General features: G+C 44.8%; 1 protein-coding gene across 2 annotated transcripts; it reads left to right on the plus strand.

Annotated features, from left to right (window-relative positions):
- Positions 1-1,647: 1,647 nt before the first annotated feature.
- Positions 1,648-21,656, plus strand: LOC115134103 (synembryn-B-like). Of its 2 annotated transcripts, none has more exons than XM_029667745.2 (10): positions 1,648-1,889; positions 2,784-2,831; positions 2,943-3,563; positions 5,448-5,542; positions 8,218-8,368; positions 8,597-8,695; positions 9,001-9,145; positions 9,298-9,442; positions 9,746-9,865; positions 18,660-21,656. In XM_029667745.2, the coding sequence occupies exons 1-10, from the start codon at positions 1,806-1,808 to the stop codon at positions 18,760-18,762; spliced, it is 1,611 nt and encodes a 536-aa protein (XP_029523605.1). In that variant the 5' UTR covers positions 1,648-1,805; the 3' UTR covers positions 18,763-21,656. The 2 variants fall into 2 exon arrangements, with proteins under 2 accessions (XP_029523605.1, XP_029523606.1); XM_029667746.2 differs by having other exon boundaries at positions 8,600-8,695.
- The last annotated feature ends 952 nt before the right edge of the window (positions 21,657-22,608 follow it).

Below are 22,608 nucleotides of genomic sequence, written 5' to 3' on the forward strand. Positions count from 1 at the left end.
AAAAGCATCATTATGCATTTCTGCATCATTTTAGGACAAAAAGATTCAGATTTTTTGCAATGTTACGAAGATGGAAAAAAGCTGTCCTTGAAATATTCTTGATATGTTTGTCAAAAGAAAGATCATGCTTGCCTGCCTATCCTGAACAACGCAACAATTGATTTGTTATTTTTATATTTTGGCAACTCCATTGCAATTTCCCGGGTCTCGACCCCGACTTTGAATACCACTGCATTAGGGTATGAATGACGTGTGATGCCATTTTTATGACCATGTTATGCCCTTGATTCTGTGATCTACTGACCAGCATTGAAAATGCTTCGAGTGTAGATAGACAAAGACAATTGAACATGCGCTGATCTAATTAGGCCTACAGTGAACATAGATACATAACAGGAGACAGGAAATGCAGAAATAATTCATAGATATACATGAGAGACAAGCGCTGCCTATTTTACATAATGATGACAAGCGCGTGCATAGACCTTTTCATATCAAAGTGTGTCGGCAGTATGGTTAGAAGGGCAAAGAAGACAAGACAAAACCCCATAAAAATACAAATATAGTAATATTGACGCACTTTTAATGTACATCATTGCACGTCTTGAACACCGCGTGCACTCGTTCGATGAGAATATGACGTTTACAGGTGAAATTTGAAACACTAAAGAGGGGTGTAGCTAGCCCATAGAGAATGATAGAGGCCTCTAGTGGCCAAACATTGTGGGCGTCCACCATGCTTCCGCTATTTTAAAGTAGTCAACAGTGTGAGGATTCCTATGTGTTGTAGACTCAATGGTGAGTCATGGGTAATTGCATACATGGAGTGTGTCTGAAAGTGGGAGTGGCAAAAGAAGAGGGTGGATCTATCACTAGCTTTAAGCACCAACTGTCAGAGCAGCTCACAGATTACTGCACCTGTACATAGCCCACCTATAATTTAGCCCAAACAACTACCTCTTTCCCAACTGTATTTAATTTATTTATTTATTTTGCTCCTTTGCACCCCATTATTTTTTATATCTACTTTGCACATTCTTCCATTGCAAAACTACAATTCCAGTGTTTTACTTGCTATAGTGTATTTACTTTGCCACCATGGCCTTTTTTGCCTTTACCTCCCTTCTCACCTCATTTGCTCACATTGTATATAGACTTGTTTATACTATATTATTGACTGTATGTTTGTTTTACTCCATGTGTAACTCTGTGTCGTTGTATCTGTCGAACTGCTTTGCTTTATCTTGGCCAGGTCGCAATTGTAAATGAGAACTTGTTCTCAACTTGCCTACCTGGTTAAATAAAGGTGAAATAAAAAATAAAAGTTAAAAACAAAATTATTTCCAATGACGGCCTACCCCAAATAAAATTTGATTTTATTTCCTAAACTTATCCTCATTCTCCTAACTTGCCACTTTAATTTAGCTAACCTGCTGCATTAGTTTTCTTAACCTGTTATGTAAACATTCAGCTGACCGGCAGTGCCCTTGGCTATGGCTGGTCTAACCAATAACAGAGCGCTGATGTTACATTACACCCACCCCTGTTGATCCACCCACTTCTTTTGTAACGCCCACTTTCAGACACAGTCCAAGTATGCATTTAACCATACTTGTCAATGTCCTACCCATGCTGTCACATACGCTATTGTGGCACAGATATAAACATGAGTCCTCTATATATCTCTATGAGCTAGCCTAACCGGAGCCAGCTGTGTCAGATGAATAGAGAGAAATAGGGTGTCATTTGTTGAGAGACTTACACTAACATTACAATTATTGAATTGTCATCGAAATATTTGAATAATGGATTTAAACATTATCCTGTTGCAGCTTCAAACTGACAATGAAGAGGACATTGAAAGGCTTTTGCACCAGTACAACGGAGAGGTGGGTGAGATTCTCCGTGCTTTGACGTCTACCCAAACAAAGTCATTAGCTAGCTAATTTAGCTTGCTAGCTAGCCATCTAAAAACATTTACATAATCATAGCTGCGAAAATGAGTACTAAAACGACATGTCTAGCTAGAACTCCCCTCTTTGCATGGAATCAACGAGTTTAATGCCCATTGTTGTGTTGCAGGAAGTGATTAGCATATTTTCATCATGGCTTGGTTGCTGCTAGTTGGTTGGGTGATGTTGTCCAAAGATTGCAGGGTATCTCTTTATAACCATGTGTGCATGCAATGACAGCATGCTTAACGTTATTTGGTAGCTAGTTAACTTTACAGTTTAATTATATTTTGTGTATCTAGCTCCCATTTAGTAACCGCTATTGCAGCTCTTCGTGCGGTGCCTTAGCTTGGTAGCCAACGCGGTTGGTGGCTGTCACTTATACCCAGAACAGAGGTTGCTGATGGAAGGAGCTATAGGAGGATGGGCTGGAATGGAATAAATGGACCAGTATCAAACAAATGGAAACTACTTTAGACTCTGTTCCAATTTATTATATTCCAGCCATTACAAACAGCCCATCCTCCTATAGCTCTTCCCACCATCCTCTGACCGAGAGTGTCTGATAGGATAGGATATAAGTTGCATTACGATCTTATAGGTAATGCACTCGTAGTTCTGATCAGTTTGCACATCTCTAGTTATCAACGACCAGCAGCCTCTTCTGCTTATCTGTTACTGTATTTTAGAAGCAAATTTATTCCAGATAACATTACTGAGAATATGCTACTTTCTTCATGCACTGTTGCATAGATGAAGGTGATAAAACACATTTAGCAAAGGAATATGCATTTGACTTTTGTCTCATTGGGCATTGTTTTGTATTTTCAGAATAATCTCACATTCACCTTTGACCCAAAAGGGGAGGATCTACGAAGTGTAAGTAAACGCTCTTTGCGTTGTCTGATGCTTTACTTTCACTTATAGCCTGATGCTTCTGCTCCCTTGTGTGTTTGATGGTGAACCAACAGTCTCTCTCTCCCTGTGCAGAGGCTGTGTCAGGGCCTACTGACTGTGCTGGGGAGGCAGGTTGGGCCCCGCTGTCAGAGTACCTGCCTGGAGACCCTCCGCATTCTGTCCCGAGACAAGCGGGTCCTGGGCCCTTTGGGAACCCGGGAGGGCATGTTGGTCCTGGCCGGGCTGGCCCGGTTGCGGGGGGGAGCTGAAGGGGGTGACAACCTGCAGAGGGAGGTCCAGATAGAGGAGAAAGAGAGGGTAGTGGTGGAGGCCCTCAAGTGCCTGTGTAACGTGGTGTTCAACAGCACAGCAGCGCAGCAGGTGGGTGCCGACGTGCAGCTTGCACGGGGTCTGTGTGCCCGCCTGCACGCCGCCCGCACTGGGCGCCACGAGGTGGGCCTGTTCTCTCTGCGCCTGCTCTTCCTGATCTCGGCGCTGCGACCAGACGTCCGGGGGGCACTCCGGAGGGAGCTGTGTGCCGTGGGGCTCCTCAAAGAGGTGCTGGAGTGTACCCTGGATGTACGCTGGGTGGGCCCCTACGAGGTGGCCCCTCTAGACCCCCAGGCCCTGCCCATCCCTGCTGAAGACAATGAGAGGGCCATGGAGGCCCTGAAAGCCCTGTTCAACCTCACGCTGTCTGACACTAGCGACGAGGTGAGTTTACATGTTTACACTCAGTCTGTTAAACATTGTTTTTAAAGAGGATATGTACTCGGTGTTTGTGATGTACACTCGCCGGACAGTTTATTAGGTTCACGAAAATGGATCACATGGCTTGCTATGTAAAGCAGGCAGACATCGAGGCATTCAGTTACTGTTCGATTAAACATTAGAATGGGCCAAACAAGTGACGTAAGTGACTTTGAGTGTGGTCTGATCGTCGGTCCAGGTGCAGTGGATCCAGTGTCTCAAACGGACGCCCTCTGGGATTTTCACGCATGACAGTGTCTAGGGTTTACAGAGAATCCTGCAACAAACAAAAAACATCCAGCCAGCAGCAGTCCTGTGGGTGAAAACAGCTCGTTGATGAGAGGTGGAAGGAGAATGGGAAGAATCGTGCAAGCTAACAAACCACAAACAGACAAATAACGGTGCAGTACAGTGGTGTGCAGAACGGCATCTTGGAACGCACAACTTGTCAATTCTTGTCACAGATGGGCTATTGCAACAGATGACCAAACCGGGTTCTACTCCAATTAGCTAAAAACAAGAAGTGGCTCCAGTGGGCACACGATCACCAACACTAGACAATTGAGTGGAAAAACATTGCCTGGTCTGCCGAATACCGGTTCCTGTTGCGTCATGCTGATGGCAGAGTCAGGATTTGGTACAGGCTGTGGAGGTGGCAGTGGTGTTCTGGTGTTGGAATGTTTTCCATGCACACTTTAGGTCCCTTGATACCAATTGAGCAACAAATGTTTCTGACACCTTGTACAATCCATGCCCAAAGAATTCAGGCTGGTCTGTAGGCAAAGGGGGGTCCGAGCCGGTACTAGATGGGTGTACCTAATAAACTCTGTGTGTGTGTGTGTGTGTGTGTGTGTGTGTGTGTATTCAGAGCTCACAGAAGGCAAGACACTGCAGCCATGAGCACAGTGCATGTGTTTAGAGATACTGCATGAACATAAATGCATTGCATCGCCCTGGCTGTGGATGGACACATCTCCTTTACATCTCCCCTGTGCATATTTAGAATTCAACATTGAAGCCACCAAACTTTGCATGCTTTAGTTGAAGGTATCAACCAAAGCATGCAAGGTATCAATAGTGTATCAACAAGACTTGGCTTTGTTGAGTGACTGTTGATGCTAGCTCATGGGAAGGGACAGCTTCTCTATCCCTTAATGGAAAGCCCTAACAAAACATATGCGGCAATATGAGGTTTATCAGCTATCTGACCTCTCTTAAGCCACTTAGGCACCTTCACAACTTTCTCGATTAGCCATGGGGGGCTAGTGAAATTCTTATGTCACTCAGCCCCTTCAGCATTCGCTCAACCTATAGCATCACAGAATGAGACACGTCCCCCTGCTAAATCAAGATATGAATCTGTTGGATCTGGTTATGAATGTCTCTGATATGACATGCCAATCGTGTCTTTGATAGTTATTTATTTGAGAATAGTTTTCTAATTCAGGCTGGTTAGGAGAGCTGCTTTAACTGCTAGCTCATATTGTGCTTCAATTTGTCCAAATACATTTTCTCCATGCTTGCCTCTCACCATTGTAGCTGACATCTTGTTTAGTCCCTCCCACTTCAGCGTTAATCAGAATAGCCCTGTGTTCACCTCAAAAGTCAATCCCACATGCTCATTTGCATGGCATGGAAAGCCTGTGAGTCAGGTTTTAGGTCTGACCTCAATCTCCATAGTAAGTCTCTCTTTCGCTCTTTTTCTTCTTTTTGAGATGACCCCTTCCCACTTTTCCCACAGCAAATTTTATCCTGCTTACCCCTACTTGCTTAGACCCTCCCCTCCTTTTGTTTTAACCAGTGAAATGCTTCTGAGGATCATGCTGTTGTACATCCTTCATTTGATAGGATGGTGACCACCAGGTCCGCCTCATCACCGCCATCATGCGCCATCTATTGATGCAAAAGACTCAGGCAGAGGACAAAACAGAGGAAGCACACAGGTTGGAAACCCTTCTGCTCATTGCTCTCCACACAACAGAGCTAAACTGCATCCTTAAAGTATCAAAAGATATTAAAGTTAGTGGAGTTAGTATCCTTGCCTGTTTTTAAGACTGATTGACGACACGGTTTTGTGATAGCTGCAGTTGTTTCTAATCTTCAAATGTATCGAACTTGTCTCTAACTTGTCTTGTGTATTTTGTTAAAAAAAAAAATCTTGTAATATTTTATGTATACACTGCTATTGCCCTGTTTTGCCTTCTTGCCAGGTTGCCCTCACAAAATAGGTTTTGAACCTCCAATGGGTCTTACCTGGTTAACTTCTTATGGGCAGGTGGGACGGTAGCGTCCCACCTGGCCCCACATTCGGTGAAATTGCAGAGCACGAAATTCAAACTACATTTCATAAAATCACAAGTGTAATACATCAAAATGAAGCTTAACTGTGTCAAATTTCAAAAAGGCTTCAATCTGGGAGGACTTCGCCTTATATTATAAGTGACAGCCATTGAAAATAGTGGTAGGCTGAAATGTTCTTTTTTTTGGGATGGTTTGTCCTCGGTTTCGCCTGCCATATCAGTTCTGTTATACTCACAGACATTATTTTAACAGTTTTAGAAACTTTTGTGTTTTCTATCCAAATCTACCAATTATATGCATATCCTAGCTTCTGGGCCTGAGTAACAGGCCGTTTACTTTGGGCACGCTTTTCATCTGGATGTGAAAATATTGCCCCCTACCCAAGAGGTTTTATTTTATTTTAATTTGATTTCACCTTTATTTAACCAGGTAGGCTAGTTGAGAACAAGTTCTCATTTGCAACTGCGACCTGTCCAAGATAAAGCATAGCAGTGTGAACAGACAACACATAGTTACACATGGAGTAAACAATTAACAAGTCAATAACATAGTAAAAAAATAATCTATATACATTGTGTGCAAAAGGCATGAAGAGGTAGGCAATAAATAGGCAATAGGAGTGAATAATTACAATTTAGCAGATTAACACTGGAGTGATAAATGATCAGATGAACATGTGCAGGTAGAGATACTGGTGTGCAAAAGAGCAGAAAAGTAAATAAAAATAAAAACAGTATGGGGATGAGGTAGGTAGATTGGGTTATATACCGATGGACTATGTACAGCTTGCAGCGATCGGTTAGCTGCTCAGATAGCAGATGTTTAAAGTTGGTGAGGGAGATAAGTCTCCAACTTCAGCGATTTTTGCAATTCGTTCCAGTCGCAGGCAGCAGAGAACTGGAAGGAAAGGTGGCCAAATTAGGTTTTGGCTTTAGGGATGATCAGTGAGATACACCTGCTGGAGCGCGTGCTACGGGTGGGTGTTGCCATTGTGACCAGTGAACTGAGATAAGGCGGAGCTTTACCTAGCATAGACGTGTAGATGACCTGGAACCAGTGGGTCTGGCGACGAACATGTAGCGAGGGCCAGCCGACTAGAGCATACAGGTCGCAGTGGTGTAAGGTGCTTTAGTAACAAAACGGATGGCACTGTGATAGACTGCATCCAGTTTGCTGAGTAGAGTATTGGAAGCTATTTTGTAGATGACCTCGCCGAAGTCGAGGATCGGTAGGATAGTCAGTTTTACCAGGTTTACCAAGTTTTGCAGTGTGAGTGAAGGAGGCTTTGTTGCGAATAGAAAGCTGACTCTAGATCTGATTTGATTACATTAAGTACACATTCATCAGATGGTTCGTGCGAATTAGGCTAATTAATTACCATCCAATGATTACTCTCTGTCGTCAACAGTGACAGAATCCAGTTCATGAGAAAGTATAAACTTTAAACCAAGACTGTTTTTAGAGGAAATGTACGCTGAGTGTACAAAACATTAAGAACACCTGCCTAATGTTGGGTTGCAACCCCCCCACCCCCCTTTTGCCCTCAGAACAGCCTCAATTCGTCGGGGCATGGACTCTGCAAGGTGTCGAAAGCGTTCCACATGGATGCTGGCCCATGTTGACTCTAATCATTCCCACAGTTTTGTCAAGTTGGCTGGCGGTCCTTTGGGTGGTGGACAATTCTTGATACACACAGGAAACTGTTGTGTGTGAACCCAGCAGCGTTGCAGTTCTTGACACAAACCGGTGCACCTGGCAAATACTACCAAACCCCGTTCGGCACTTAAATATTTTGTCTTGCCACTTCTCCCTCTGAATGGCACACATACACAATCCATGTCTCAATCGTCTCAAGGCTTAAAAATCTTTCTTTAACCTGTCTCCTGTTCTTAATCTACACTGATTGAAGTGGATTTATCAAGTAACATCAGTAAGAGCTCATAGACTGACCAGGTGAAAGCTATGTCATGGAAAGCAGTTTTTAATGTTTTGTAGACTCAGTGTATATGGCATTGTCTTATCTGTACATCTCGTTGATGGGAATTAATGACAAAGCTTTCTTTAGAAGGATATACGAGAATGTTTGGCTAGATAGTGGCACTGCAGGAGTGTCATGTAGAAGTGATTGATGATACACCCCGTGGCCCTATGGATTCTGTTGTGTCCCTCTGGTCACGGGGGTTTAGCCCATTGTCCAGACTCCAGAGTAGACCTTTAGTACTAGTCTGTTTATACTGAGAAATTAGGTAACCATTTCTTAATGACCATTAATAATAACCAGTACATTAACCACTTTCCTTCCTTCCTTCTCCTCCAGCCACGCAATCAATTTGCTTAGTAACCTGCCTGTGTCTTGTCTGGATGTGCTGATTGATGTGCCCGTCCAGGGGGGCCAGGAGGAGTACAGCGGGAAGAACATGGACGTTGTGCAGGTGCTACTGGACTTCATGGAGAAGAGGATAGACAAGGTAAGAACAGGTGGACCAGAGACATTGTTGCCTATTTGAGATCGACTACATTGCGGTCAGCAAATTAAAAGATGTGGAAATTTTGGCCATCCTATTAGTAGCTGGCCACACACCATAGAAATAGAATTGCTTTAATTCCTGAATAATTAGTATTTCTATTAACCACATTTCTATGAACCTCTGTGGGAATGCTTGTCATCACACGCCTCATGTGTGCCCCATTCCAAGCAGGGCGCCAACTACAAAGAGGGGCTGACCCCAGTTCTCAGCCTGCTGACCGAGGGCTCCAGGTACCACAGGGAGATCCGCAGATACATCAAGACACAGGTACTGGAGCTGGAGTGGGAGTGGCCTCAGACAAACACACTTTCTGTGTATTTTGTAATCTGTCCTGATCCAGACACACAAAGTGATGCCAAATTAAGATCTTTAAAACCTCTTGAGTGGGATATGAAATGCAAATTGATGACAGATCTTGGTGACATCTCATTGATATTGTTAAAACATGTCTTCTAACTAAATCCAGCTGTGACGCATCATGCGCTAGCCTGATCACTCCGTTCAGAAGTCTAGTGTACTACCGTGTCAGTTTTCATTGTGGCTCAGCCGCCATTGGCTGTGTGTGCTTCCAGGTGCTGCCCCCTCTGAAGGAGGTCAAGGTCCGGCCGGAGATCGGGTCCACCATCAGGAACAAACTGGTGCGTCTCATGACCCACGTGGACATGGGTGTGAAGCAGAGCGCAGCAGAGTTCCTATTTGTCCTCTGCAAAGAGAACGGTGAGAGAGCGAAAGAGGGAGATGGAGCACGCTGTATGAGTTGGCGAAGTTGAGTTTCACACTGAAATGTGTTAATGTCAATGCAACCCTGATGTATAAATCCTACATACAGTAGTGTTGTACTGATCCCCTGCCCCCCTCTATTCTTCCAGTGGACAACCTGTTGAAGTACACAGGGTATGGTAATGCAGCAGGACTCCTGGTGGCTCGAGGCCTGCTGGCAGGGGGGCGAGGAGAGACAAAGTATTCAGATGACGAAGACTCTGACACTGAAGAGTACAAATCGGCTAAACCTTTGTGAGTAGGCAGGAGCTTTAAATATAGGACCATAGACACGCATGAATTGATTTGAATTGCTAAATGTAGGGATGAATTGTTGGGTTGGCTTTATGGTGTGTCGTTAAAGTGACCAGTATATTGATTTACTTTTAACTACAGCATAATCCATAGGGCCAAGGGGTGTATCATCAATCACTTTTACATGACACCCCTTCTGTGAAAGACTCAATCTAAAACATTCAGGACAGCCTAGCATTGGGTCATAATCACCGAAGTCTTCCCTCTGTGTTATCTGTTCTGTTGTCTCTCTGTCTGTCTCAGCATCAACCCCATCACGGGCCACGTGGAGGAACCCATGCCTAACCCCATAGAAGAGATGACTGAGGAGCAGAAAGAGTACGAGGCCCAGGAACTAGTCAACATGTTCGACAAGTTGTCAAGGTAAGCCAACCACCATACAACCTCATCATGTATGAATGCAACAACAACCGCTATGTTTGCCATAGTAACTCATTGTAACAATCTATGCCAGATGATTAACCTCTCTGGACTATACAGCTGTGTATCCTGTTTGAATGATCCCCTATGGCTTATTATTTATCCCCCTTAACCTGAACGTCTGCGATCTTCATTCACATTGACCTTTCCTTAGCGAACAGAACCTAGCGCTAGTCAAAGAATGATGCGGATGAGAGGCTGAGCGACACTGAGTGCGCTCCCTGCCAACCAGTTCATTAGAGAAAGAATCTCCTGCCGTTAGCCCTGGTGCGCAATTAGACCCCGGCCTTAACGCCGCCTCCGTCCCTGCATTCAGCTGGAGTCGATGGAAGCCGTCGGCATGTCGCTGCAGCATCATTACGAGCACGCCATTAATTAGCGTCCTAATTAGACCACACAGTGGGGTCGGCAGCCATCGGCTCCTTTCTACTCCTTTATGTGGCGCTTTGTCAGGGTTTATAATAACATATACGTGTCTACCTCCCTTTATTCAGCTTCTCATTCAGCCCAGGAGCCAAACATTGTCTGCTAACTGACAGGGGAGTGGGACTGCAACATAGGTACAATTATAGAGGGAGTCATGGGGGTGGAGGGCTGAATACATTTACAGGCACAAGAAAAGCTGACATTGTCATTGTTCAGCCACAGACTGGGGGTTGAGTCGTAATGAGACGCGTGTGCCTGTCTACAAGAGGCAGATTCCTTTCCTCTAAAGCCAGATCCATCCTCCTCTTGTATCTCTATTCTGCTGTGTTTCGGTCGGTGTCAAGGAGACATTGCAAAGAGGGAGAGGTTCATGACAGGGTTTCATCCCAAATGGCACCTTATTCCCTATATAGTGCACTACTTTTGACCAGGGCTAAGACTATATAGGGATTAGGGTGCCATTTGGGATGCACACATAGTCGCCAGCCACTGCCCTACCTACCCAACATCCCACGATGGGCTCTCAGGAGATGGCTCAGGGCCCCGTAAGAATGTGCTTTCTGTCGCTGCTTAACCGCTCCTACAATTAACACATGCTCGGAGTCTGACCCCCTACACACACACCCTCCCTCATAGTTACATCTGCTGGTCTGTGTCCTCAGTGCAGAGTGGGTAACAGGACAGGATGCACCATGGGTCCTGGATGGCAGGGAGCTTGGCCCCAGTGATTTTACTGGACTGTACACACTACCCTCTATAGCGCCTCGCGGTCAGATGCCAAGCAGTTGCAATACCAAGGGATGATGCAGCCAGTCAAGATGCTCGCAATAGTGCAACTGTAGAACTTTGAGGCGTTGTCGTGCCTTCTTCGCGACTGTGTTAGTTTATATGGACCATGATAATTCCTTAGTGATGTGGACACGAGGAACTTGATGCTCTCGACCCACACCACTACAGCCCTGTCGTTGTGGATTGGGGTGTGCTTTTTGAGGATCTGGGTACCCAACTTTCTTGGTGTGTTTGGATAGTTTGTTGGTGAGGTGGACACCAAGGAACTTGAAACTCTCGACCCGCTCCACTACAGCGTGTTCGGCCCTCCTTTTCCTGTAGTCCATGATCATCTCCTTTGCCTTGCTCATCTTGAGGGAGAGGTTGTTGTCCAGGCACCACACTGCCAGGTCTCTGACCTCCTCCCTATAGTCTGTCTCATCACTGTCGGTGATAATCAACTAACTTAATTATGGTGTTGGAGTCGTGCGAGGCCACACTTCTCCAAGACGGCGTAGCAGTCGGACGTGTGTTTTGTCTTGTCCCGTCCTGTATAGTGTAAATATAGTTTTTCCTCGTTTTTTTTCTGTATATATTTCGTACATATTTTAATCTCACTTTCCAACTACAGGCTGAATATACTCTCCTGCAACCCGCATCACCCAATGTGGTACGGATCTGCTTTTTCTATACTTTAGAACCGGAACCCTCATCAGAAGCTAGCCAGCTAACTAGCTACTAGCTAGTAGCTAGCCACTGCTAGCGGTCTTCAAATCTAACTAGGACACCAGCGCGACATCAACCCAAAGCATATCAGACTGCTTTTTCTCTACCACATCTCCGGATTCCTACCGCAAGCTCTGAACCCTTACACCGGATCATCGCAACTAGCTAGCTGCAATCCGAGTGACTACTCCTGGCTAACGTCTCTGTCCCAGAGCAAGCACCAGTTAGCCTTGAGCTAGCCTCGAGCTAAGCCCATCTCCCGACTAGCCGAAGAGGTCCAACAATACCTATTTTGCCAATTGGCCTGGACCCTCTACTGCCGACACGGAGCCCCGCCGATCCATCACGACTGGTCCGCCGACATAATCGTCCGAGGGGGTTTCAACAGGCTTTTCCGCTGCCAAAGATCCATCTGCTGGCCAAGGCCCGCGAGCTTTCTGAATCGCTGTGTCTCCAGCTCACCTAGCGTACTAGAGCACCTGTAGCATACTCCTGGGCTACAATTACCCGGGCCCACGACCGGTCTGTCGATGTCACCGCATGAAGAGGAATAAACAGACTCACCCCATCGCGACGTCCCCCAAAGGTTAACTCTCTAGCCCTCGCTATCTCCCTGCTTGCTAATTCGGCCTGCTAACGGCTAGCTTGTCAAGCTCCGGTCCGCTAACTGCTACCTTGTCTAGCTCGGGCCTACGAACTGTTAGCTTGTTAGCACAGGCCTGCTAACCGTCTGAACCACCGGTTCTCTGACCCCATTTACTTTCTATCTCTTTTTGATTTTTAATTTGTTTATACCTTCCGGAAACCTACCTCACCCAATGTGATACGGAATCGCTATTACTTTTACTCTTATTTTTATTTTTATGACACACTCAAGAACCTCCAGATGCTAACTAGCTACAAGCTATTTAGTCATTGTTCGTTTTTTAAAAACCTGGATAACACTCCCCAGCCCAGCTTCCCTGCCCATCCACCGCTGCCCCCTGGACACTGATCTCTTGGCTACATAGCTGACGCACGCTGGACTGTCCATTAATCACGGTACTCCTTTCTGCTTGTTTGTCTTACCTGTCGGCCCCGTTGCCTAGTCAACGCCATTTTACTTGCTGTTTGTTGTGCTAGCGGATTAGCCTCGCCTACTGTTTTTAGCTAGCTTTCCAAATTCAACACCTGTGATTACTGTATGCCTCGCTGTATGTCTCTCTCAGATGTCAATATGCCTTGTATACTGTTGTTCAGGTTAGTTATCATTGTTTTAGTTCACAATGGAGCCCCTAGACCCACTCTGCATACCCCTGTTACCTCCTTTGTCCCACCTCCCACACATGCGGTGACCTCACCCATTACAACCAGCATGTCCAGAGATACAACCTGTCTCATCATCACCCAGTGCCTGGGCTTACCTCCGCTGTACCCGCACCCCACCATACCCCTGTCTGTGCATTATGCCCTGAATATATTCTACCATGCCCAGAAACCTGCTCCTCTTATCCTCTGCCCCCAACGCTCTAGGCGACCAGTTTTGATAGCCTTTAGCCGCACCCTCATACTACTCCTTCTCTGTTCCGCGGGTGATGTGGAGGTAAACCCAGGCCACTAATTTTGAAAATTACTCTCTCCAGAAATAAGTCTCTCACTGTTGCCGCCTGCTACCGACCACCCTCAGCTCCCAGCTGTGCCCTGGACACCATTTGTGAATTGATCGCCCCCCATCTAGCTTCAGAGTTTGTTCTGTTAGGTGACCTAAACTGGGATATGCTTAACACCCCGGCAGTCCTACAATGTAAGCTAGATGCCCTCAATCTCACTCAAATCATCAAGGAACCCACCAGGTACAACCCTAACTCTGTAAACAAGGGCACCCTCATAGACGTCATCCTGACCAACTGGCCCTCCAAATACACCTCCGCTGTCTTCAACCAGGATCTCAGCGATCACTGCCACATTGCCTGTATCCGCCACGGAGCCGCAGTCAAACGACCACCCCTCATCACTGTCAAATGCTCCCTAAAACACTTCTGTGAGCAGGCCTTTCTAATCGACCTGGCCCGGGTATCCTGGAAGGACATTGACCTCATCCCGTCAGTTGAGGATGCCTGGTCATTCTTTAAAAGTAACTTCCTCACCATTTTAGATAAGCATGCTCCGTTCAAAAAATGCAGAACCAAGAACAGATACAGCCCTTGGTTCACTCCAGACCTGACTGCCCTCGACCAGCACAAAAACATCCTGTGGCGGACTGCAATAGCATCGAATAGCCCCGTGATATGCAACTGTTCAGGGAAGTCAGGAACCAATACACGCAGTCAGTCAGGAAAGCTAAGGCCAGCTTCTTCAGGCAGAAGTTTGCATCCTGTAGCTCCAACTCCAAAAAGTTCTGGGACACTGTGAAGTCCATGGAGAACAAGAGCACCTCCTCCCAGCTGCCCACTGCACTGAGGCTAGGTAACACGGTCTCCACCGATAAATCCATGATTATTGAAAGCTTCAATAAGCACTTCTCAACGGCTGGCCATGCCTTCCGCCTGGCTACTCCAACCTCGGCCAACAGCTCCGCCCCCCCCGTAGCTCCTCGCCCAAGCCTCTCCAGGTTCTCCTTTACCCAAATCCAGATAGCAGATGTTCTGAAAGAGCTGCAAAACCTAGACCCGTACAAATCAGCTGGGCTTGACAATCTGGACCCTCTATTTCTGAAACTATCTGCCGCCATTGTCGCAACCCCTATTACCAGCCTGTTCAACCTCTCTTTCATATAGTCTGAGATCCCCAAGGATTGGAAAGCTGCCGCAGTCATCCCCCTCTTCAAAGGGGGAGACACCCTGGACCCAAACTGCTATAGACCTATATCCATCCTGCCCTGCCTATCTAAGGTCTTCGAAAGCCAAGTCAACAAACAGGTCACTGACCATCTCGAATCCCACCGTACCTTCTCCGCTGTGCAATCTGGTTTCCGAGCCGGTCACGGGTGCACCTCAGCCACGCTCAAGGTACTAAACGATATCATAACCGCCATCGATAAAAGACAGTACTGTGCAGCCGTCTTCATCGACCTCGCCAAGGCTTTCGACTCTGTCAATCACCATATTATTATCGGCAGACTCAATAGCCTCGGTTTTTCGGATGACTGTCTTGCCTGGTTCACCAATTACTTTGCAGACAGAGTTCAGTGTGTCAAATCGGAGGGCATGCTGTCCGGTCCTCTGGCAGTCTCTATGGGGGTGCCACAGGGTTCAATTCTCGGGCCGACCCTTTTCTCTGTATATATCAATGATGTTGCTCTTGCTGCGGGCGATTCCCTGATCCACCTCTACGCAGACGACACCATTCTATATACTTTCGGCCCGTCATTGGACACTGTGCTATCTAACCTCCAAACGAGCTTCAATGCCATACAGCACTCCTTCCGTGGCCTCCAACTGCTCTTAAACGCGAGTAAAACCAAATGCATGCTTTTCAACCGATCGCTGCCTGCACCCGCATGCCCGACTAGCATCACCACCCTGGATGGTTCCGACCTTGAATATGTGGACATCTATAAGTACCTAGGTGTCTGGCTAGACTGCAAACTCTCCTTCCAGACTCACATCAAACATCTCCAATCGAAAATCAAATCAAGAGTCTGCTTTCTATTCCGCAACAAAGCCTCCTTCACTCACGCCGCCAAGCTCACCCTAGTAAAACTGAGTATCCTGCCGATCCTCGACTTCGGCGATGTCATCTACAAAAATTCGCCTACCTCCTCATGCCTTTTGCACACATTGTATATAGACTGCCCATTTTTTTTTCTACTGTGTTATTGACTTGTTAATTGTTTACTCAATGTGTAACTCTGTGTTGTCTGTTCACACTGCTATGCTTTATCTTGGCCAGGTCGCAGTTGCAAATGAGAACTTGTTCTCAACTAGCCTACCTGGTTAAATAAAGGTGAAATAAATAAAATAAAAAACATTCGTGGGTGAACTGGGAGTACAGGGGGGGGGGGGGGGGGGACTGACTAAGTATCACCCCTGAGGGGCCCACGTGTTGACGGTCAGCGTGGCGGATGTCTTGTTGCCTACCCTCACCACCTGGAGCCGGCCAGTCAGAAAGTCCAGCATCCAGTTGCAGAGGGAAGTGTTTAGGTCCAGGGTCCTGAGCTTACTAATGAGCATGGAGGGCACTATGGTGTTGAATGCTGATCTATAGTCAATGATTAGCATTCTCATGTAGGTGTTCCTCATAACCAGTTGGGAGTGGATTTGTTGGGGTGGTATGTGAATAGGAGTGGGTCTTGGATGATGGTGTTGTGAGCCATGACCAGCCTTTCAAAGCATTTCATTGCTACAGGGACTATGGTGGTCTGCTTGAAACATGTAGGTATTACAGACGGGACAGGGAGAGATTTGAATAAATGTCCTGGTAATCTGTCTGTAAACCCGGTGGCCTCGACTACAGTGCCAGATCAGTCGCCAGGAACAGCTGGTGATCTCAGGCATGGTTCTGTGTTGCTTAATTCGAAGCGAGCATAGAAGGAATTTATCTTGTCTGGTAGGCTTCCATTTGTAATCCATGATAGTTTGCAACCCCTGTCACATCCGACGAGCGTCTGAGCCGGTGTAGAAGTATTCAATCTTAGTCATATATTGATGTTTTGACTGTTTGGTGGCTCGTCTGAGGTCGTAGCGGGATTTATTATAAGCATCTGGATTAGTGTCCCAATCCTTGAAAGCAGCAGCTCTACCCTTTAGCGCATGTAATCCATGGCTTCTGGTGGGGATATGTACATACGTACGCTCACTGTGGGGAGGACATTGTCGATGCACTTATTAATGAAGCCCGGTGACTAATGTGGTAAACTCCTCAATGTTATCGGATGAATCCTGGAACATATTCCAGTCTGTGCTAGTGAAACAGTCCTGTAGCTTAGCATCCCTTTCATCGGACCACTTCCGTATTGAGCGTGTCACTGGTACTTGCTGTTTGAGTTTTAGCTTGAAGCAGGAATCTGGAGGATAGAGTTATGCACAGATTTGCCAAATGGAGGGCGAGGAAGTGCTTTGTATGCATTTATGTGTGTAAAGTAAAGGTGATCTAGTTTTTGTTTGTTTTTGCCACTAGTTACACAGGTGACATGCTATTAAAACTTAGGTAAGACAGATGTCAGTTTCCCTGCGTTAAAATCACTGCTGCCCCTGGACGTGCATTTTCTTGTTTCCATATGGCCCGATACAGCTCGTTGAGTGCGATCTTAGTGTCAACATCGGTTTGTGGTGGTAAATAGACAGCTACAAAAAATCTTGGTAAATAGTATGGTCTGCAGTTTATCTTGAGGTATTCTAACTCAGGCAAGCAAAACCTTGAGACTTCATTAAGATTAGAGATTGCACACCAGCTGTTAACAAAGAGACCCACACACCTCCACCCTTAACCTTACCCGAAGCTGCCGTTTGGTCTCAACGATGCATATAAAAACCAGCTAGATGTACATTTATGTCCTTGTTCAGCCACGACTCCAAGAAACATAGGATATTACAGTTATTCAGGTTCTGTTGATAGGATAGTCTCGAACGGAGCTTGTCCAGTTTGTTCTCTATTGATTGTACGTTCGCCAATAGAATTCTGTCTGAAACCGTCTGAGATGCTGAAGTGTTCTTGGGAACCGTTTGGTTGTGTTACTGTTTTCAGTGCGTCTGTTTTTCTGAAGTAGGCTAAACCTCAAAGACATTAGATAACATTTCCTTTGTTCCGTATTCATATCACACAAACAAAATATTACTTTGCTCACTGCCCTGTTTTACCAAGACTTCTTTATGATAGTCTTCCTGAGCTTCCTGGGGAGGAACCAGGAATGATATGTTCATTTGTGTTTGAATAGTGCAAATGGGGCCTTGGTTTTAAGGCTTTGATTGGCTAATTCTGTGACTGATATCACATCTGAGAGGGAGCTGGTGGCACACAGTGCAGATATAATTGGATTAGGATAGAGGGCCTGGTGTGGCTTTGAGGAGATCAGACAGAGCACTGATCCTGTAATTAAACTGATCCGCTGAAGAGGGGGGAAGGGGAGATGACCAAGTGTGAGAGAGTGTGTGTTTGAGTGAATTAAGGAGGGAAGGGTCGTCATCCAGGGTCCTTGTGTGCCGGATGTAAGAGAAAAGAAAGATGTACCACCACCACTCAACAATGGGCCTGTTTAGAAAGTGCAGAATACTTAACACAAAGGGTGTTGAGGTTCAAAGCAGCACAGGTGGATTTTGGCAACAGATTGGTCCACCAAATTAAACAAGTGGGCATTGGACACTCCATTGTGTCATGTGGAAGAGGATGATTCCTGAATCCACACCTGGGACTAAGCATCTGCTGAATTACTAAACATGTATATATTTGTGGAATGTCCCAATTTCCTGTTAAGTGTCTTTGTATGGTTCCATAACTTTTGTTTCCGCCATCATTTTAAGAAGACTGGCCTTTACATACAGCAGCAGATTTTTGCTGTATTTGTTTTGCAGTAGCTAAGCTGCAGAAACGGCATCCTCTTCTCAGCCATGAGTGACTAGTCTGTGAGACTGTTTTCTCTGCACTTCCCCTCTGTTGGTTAGAAGTGTAACTATCAGCTCCACAGTGACTTTGTTTTCTCCTGCAGGGGTTTCCAAACTGTGTTGTGAATATCATATTCTTATGACTCTGCAAATGGACCCAAACATGTTTCTAATCACCATCAGAACACTGTCTTGTTCATTTTGATACCTCAACTTCAGGTAGTCCCGGCCTGCTACTGTTTTCTTCCGTTTGGTGCCTAGAGAATAGTGTTTGTAATGTTTGTTTCTGTGCTCCACAGGCAGCAGCTGATTAGGCCCATGGGGGTGAGGCGGGATGGCTCACTGGCGCCCCTAGAGGAGGCTCTGAGACAGCCCACAACTGACAGCTGCAGCTCAGACTAGAGCCACTACCACCCCAGACCCCATATACCTATAATAGGCTGTGTCCAACACAGTTCCCATTTCCTCACACCCCTGTCTGTCTGGCTGTCTGTCTTCTTCTGTCTGAAGGGGCCTTGCCCCGGCCTTTCCCCATAGGCTGTTCTGTTCTCTAAAGCTGACTTATGCCTGACTTGATACGGGACAGGACAGGATTAAGGTCGAGCACATGTTCCGACCACACCATTGTTACTACTTAAATGTATTTTTATTTGATGTACCATTTCTCTGCTCAGTGTTCTCAAATTTGATATAATGGAAGATTAGCTCTTAATCAAATTGTACTGTAATCTGTATAGATGTGAATCACTGAAAGCATGGTAGCCGGGGTGGGGTTTGACCAAATTTGACTTGGATAAGAAATCATTCCTTCGATATAATTATGTAGATTTTGTTATTTTATATGTTTAAAGTGTCAATATTTATAAGGATGAGAAGTCTTTTTTTTGTTGTTTTGTTGTTGTAACATCTAGTGCTACGATGATCAGAGCAGTAGCCACTGGTTTTACAGTACCAGTCAAAAGTTCTTTATTTGTACTATTTTCTACATTGTAGAATAATAGAAGATATCAAAACTATGAAATAACACATGGAATCATGTAGTAACCAAAATTGTTAACCAAATCTAAATGTATTTGAGATTCTTCAAAGTAGCCACCCATTGCCTTTGACAGCTTTGCACACTCTTGACATTCTCTCAACCAGCTTCACCTGGAATGCTTTTCCAACAGTCTTGAAGGAGTTCCCACATATGCTGAGCACTCGTTGGCTACTTTTCCTTCACTCTGCGGTCCAACTTATCCCAAACCATCTCAATTGGGTTGAGGTCGGGTGATTGTGGAGGCCAGGTCATCAGATGCAGCACTCCATCACTTTCCTTCTGGGTCAAATAGCCTTTACACTTCCAGGCTGTGTGTTTTGGGTCATTGTCCTGTTGAAAAACAAATGATAGTCCCACTAAGTGCAAACCAGCTGGGATGGCAAATTGCTGCAGAATGCTGTGGTGGCCATGCTGGTTAAGTGTGCCTTGAATTCTAAATAAATCACAAGTGTCACCAGCAAAGCCCCCCACCACCATCACACCTGCTCATCCATGCTTCACGGTGGGAACCACACATGCAGAGATCATCCATTCACCTTCTCTGCATCGCATAAAGACATGGTGGTAGGATCCAAAAATCTTAAATTTGTACTCAAAAGACTGATTTCCACCGGTCTAATCTCCGTTGCTCGTGTTTCTTGGCCCAAGCAAGTCTCTTTTTCTTATTGGTGTCCTTTAGTAGTGGTTTCTTTACAGCAATTCGACCATGAAGGCCTGATTCACGCAGTCTCCTCTGAACAGTTGATGTTGAGACGTGTCTGTTACTTGAACTCCTGTGAAGCATTTATTTGGGCTGCAATTTCTGAGGCTGGTAACTCTAATGAACTTATCCGCTGCAGCAGAGGTTACTCTGGGTCTTCCTTTCCTGTGGTGCCTCATGTGAGCCAGTTTCATCATAGCGCTTGATGTTTTTTGCAACTGCACTTGAAGAAATTTCAAAGTTCTTAATGTTCTGCATTGACTGACATTGATGTGGTAAAGTAATGATGGACTGTCATTTTCTCTTTCCTTATGAGTTTTTCTTGCCATAATATGGACTTGGTCTTTTACCAAATAGGGCTATCTTCTGTACCCTGTCACAACAATTGATTGGCTCAAACACATTAAGGAAAGAAATTCCACAAATTAACTTTTTAACAAGGCACACCTGTTAATTGAAATGCATTCCTGGTGACTACCTCATGAAGCTGGTTTAGAGAATGCCAAGATTGTGCAAAGCTGTCAAGGCAAATGGTGGCTACATTTTGAAGAATGTAAAATATATTTAGATTTTGTACAACACTTTTTTGGTTACTACATCATTCCACATGTGTTATTTCATAGTTATGTCTACACTATTATTCTACAATTAAGAAAAAACCTTGAATGAGTAGGTGTGTCCAAATTTTTGACTGGTACTGTCCATCGGAGTGTCTGAAGTCAATGGAGAGAAATAATGAGATGCATGAAGTCGGGCAGTAATTCTGCCACCAGTCTGATGTGTATGCTTCTGAAACAGTATTTATTATTTATTATTATTTTATATCAGTGGACATATATCACAGCTGTATACAGTTTATTTTAAACCTGAACTTTGTTGCAATTTCTTCAAGTGTGTAATTTACTTTATAAGCACACTCAAGACCCAAGGAATAGTCAAAGCTAAAGGGAAAACTGCAACATATTCCAATTTCCTATGGTGGCCGATTTGGTATTTGGATGGTTTCTACCTTACCCATTGGACTCTTAACATTCAGAAATGTGTTAAAATGACTTTTCTAAATATTACTTTTTTCATTTGACAAATTCTGCATGGTGTTAAAATGATAGAAAAATCTTACAGATTTTTAACTATTTTGAAGATGCCATTGATTTTATATATGTATAATCTACTGGTGTATATAGATACTGAGTTACATTTCCTTGAATATTATATATTGCTGCATATCGAATAGATGCATAGGCCTTCTGTACAGGTTGAGTTTATAACATTGTTGACCATCTCTCCATTTGAAGAAAATGGGATGGTTGAGGGTATGGTTCTTTGGTTAGTGCACAGTACCGCTATCTCAAGTGTGTCAAGTGCAGTCATGGCATGTGTGGAGAGTATTCCTTTAGCTTCCTTTATACCTCTTGCTAACATGTTCTGATTTCATCCACATTTTGATTTGAACTGGATTATCTTTTTCAGTTCAAGAAAACCACATTTGAATTAAATGGTATATTTATAGCCCTTCCATTAAAGGGCATCAGCAAGATTAAAATCTGTGATCATCTGGTTCCAGTGCCTAGTCCACTACACTAGCAAGGGGAGGGCACCACTTAATTTTTTTCTTATACATATATAGCTGTTCAGTCAGTGATTGACTACAAGCATTGCATCAACCAAAGGTTTTGCGCCACCTCATTGACTTTGCGGTCAGGCACCAAATTCCTATCATTTGACGTGGTTATCTATGTTAAACACCTATCCAAGCATTGTGAGATCTGGCAGGCATCTGCAATGTAGTCGGGCAAGAATGCCACCAAAGTCAGATTATGGGCTCTTCAATCTGTATTGATCAAGAGTTGAGGCATCTGCATACTAGGTCCGGTTTGCTCCTAGCGGAACTCGCCAAGGCGAATTGAGCACCTGTGCCTTGCATATTCCCTTAAAAGACCTTCGCAATCGTAATGTTTGTCCCTCTTGTAGCCAGTTTATTTGTCCTCAATAATTAATCTAAAATTATTATTAATTTTTCGTTTTTTCTTAGATCTTAGTCACGCAATTTTACATCAAACTAATGTTAGGTTCAGTATTTCAAGTGAAAAAACAAGTAGTCTCGTTGAATGGCAACATACTTAATTGAAGAATCACTACAGTTGACCAATCACCGACAAAGGAGTGAATTTAGGCTTCCTCAAGAAAAAATGTGGATGAACAATGTTGTCATATATGCACAAACTGTTTCAGATGAGGAGCATGCAGAAGCCTTTACACGCTAGAAATGTAAAGGTAATTTTCGAATGAGCCAACATATGCAGCGTTAACCGTGATTGCAGTCTCCACAAGTGCGGGAACATTGTCTTTAACTTCCACAATACAGATGGAATAGAGCCCTAGAAATGTACATTAATGTCTCATTCCAAAATCATGGAGTTGGTCCCCCCTTTGCTATAACAGCCTCCACTCTTCTGGAAGGCTTTTCACTAGATGTTGGAACATTGCTGCAGGGACTTGCTTCCATTCA

This window comes from Oncorhynchus nerka, linkage group LG9a, assembly GCF_034236695.1.
Source record: "Oncorhynchus nerka isolate Pitt River linkage group LG9a, Oner_Uvic_2.0, whole genome shotgun sequence".
Lineage (NCBI taxonomy): Eukaryota > Metazoa > Chordata > Actinopteri > Salmoniformes > Salmonidae > Oncorhynchus > Oncorhynchus nerka.

Bases quoted from the DNA above. Each gene is read 5' to 3' on its own strand.
- LOC115134103 (XM_029667745.2), top strand. From the start codon at position 1,806: ATGGATTTAAACATTATCCTGTTGCAGCTTCAAACTGACAATGAAGAG. The intron at 2,832-2,942 runs GTAAGTAAACGC...CTCCCTGTGCAG, and splicing joins AAGGGGAGGATCTACGAAGT to AGGCTGTGTCAGGGCCTACT. The intron at 5,543-8,217 runs GTTGGAAACCCT...CTTCTCCTCCAG, and splicing joins AAAACAGAGGAAGCACACAG to CCACGCAATCAATTTGCTTA.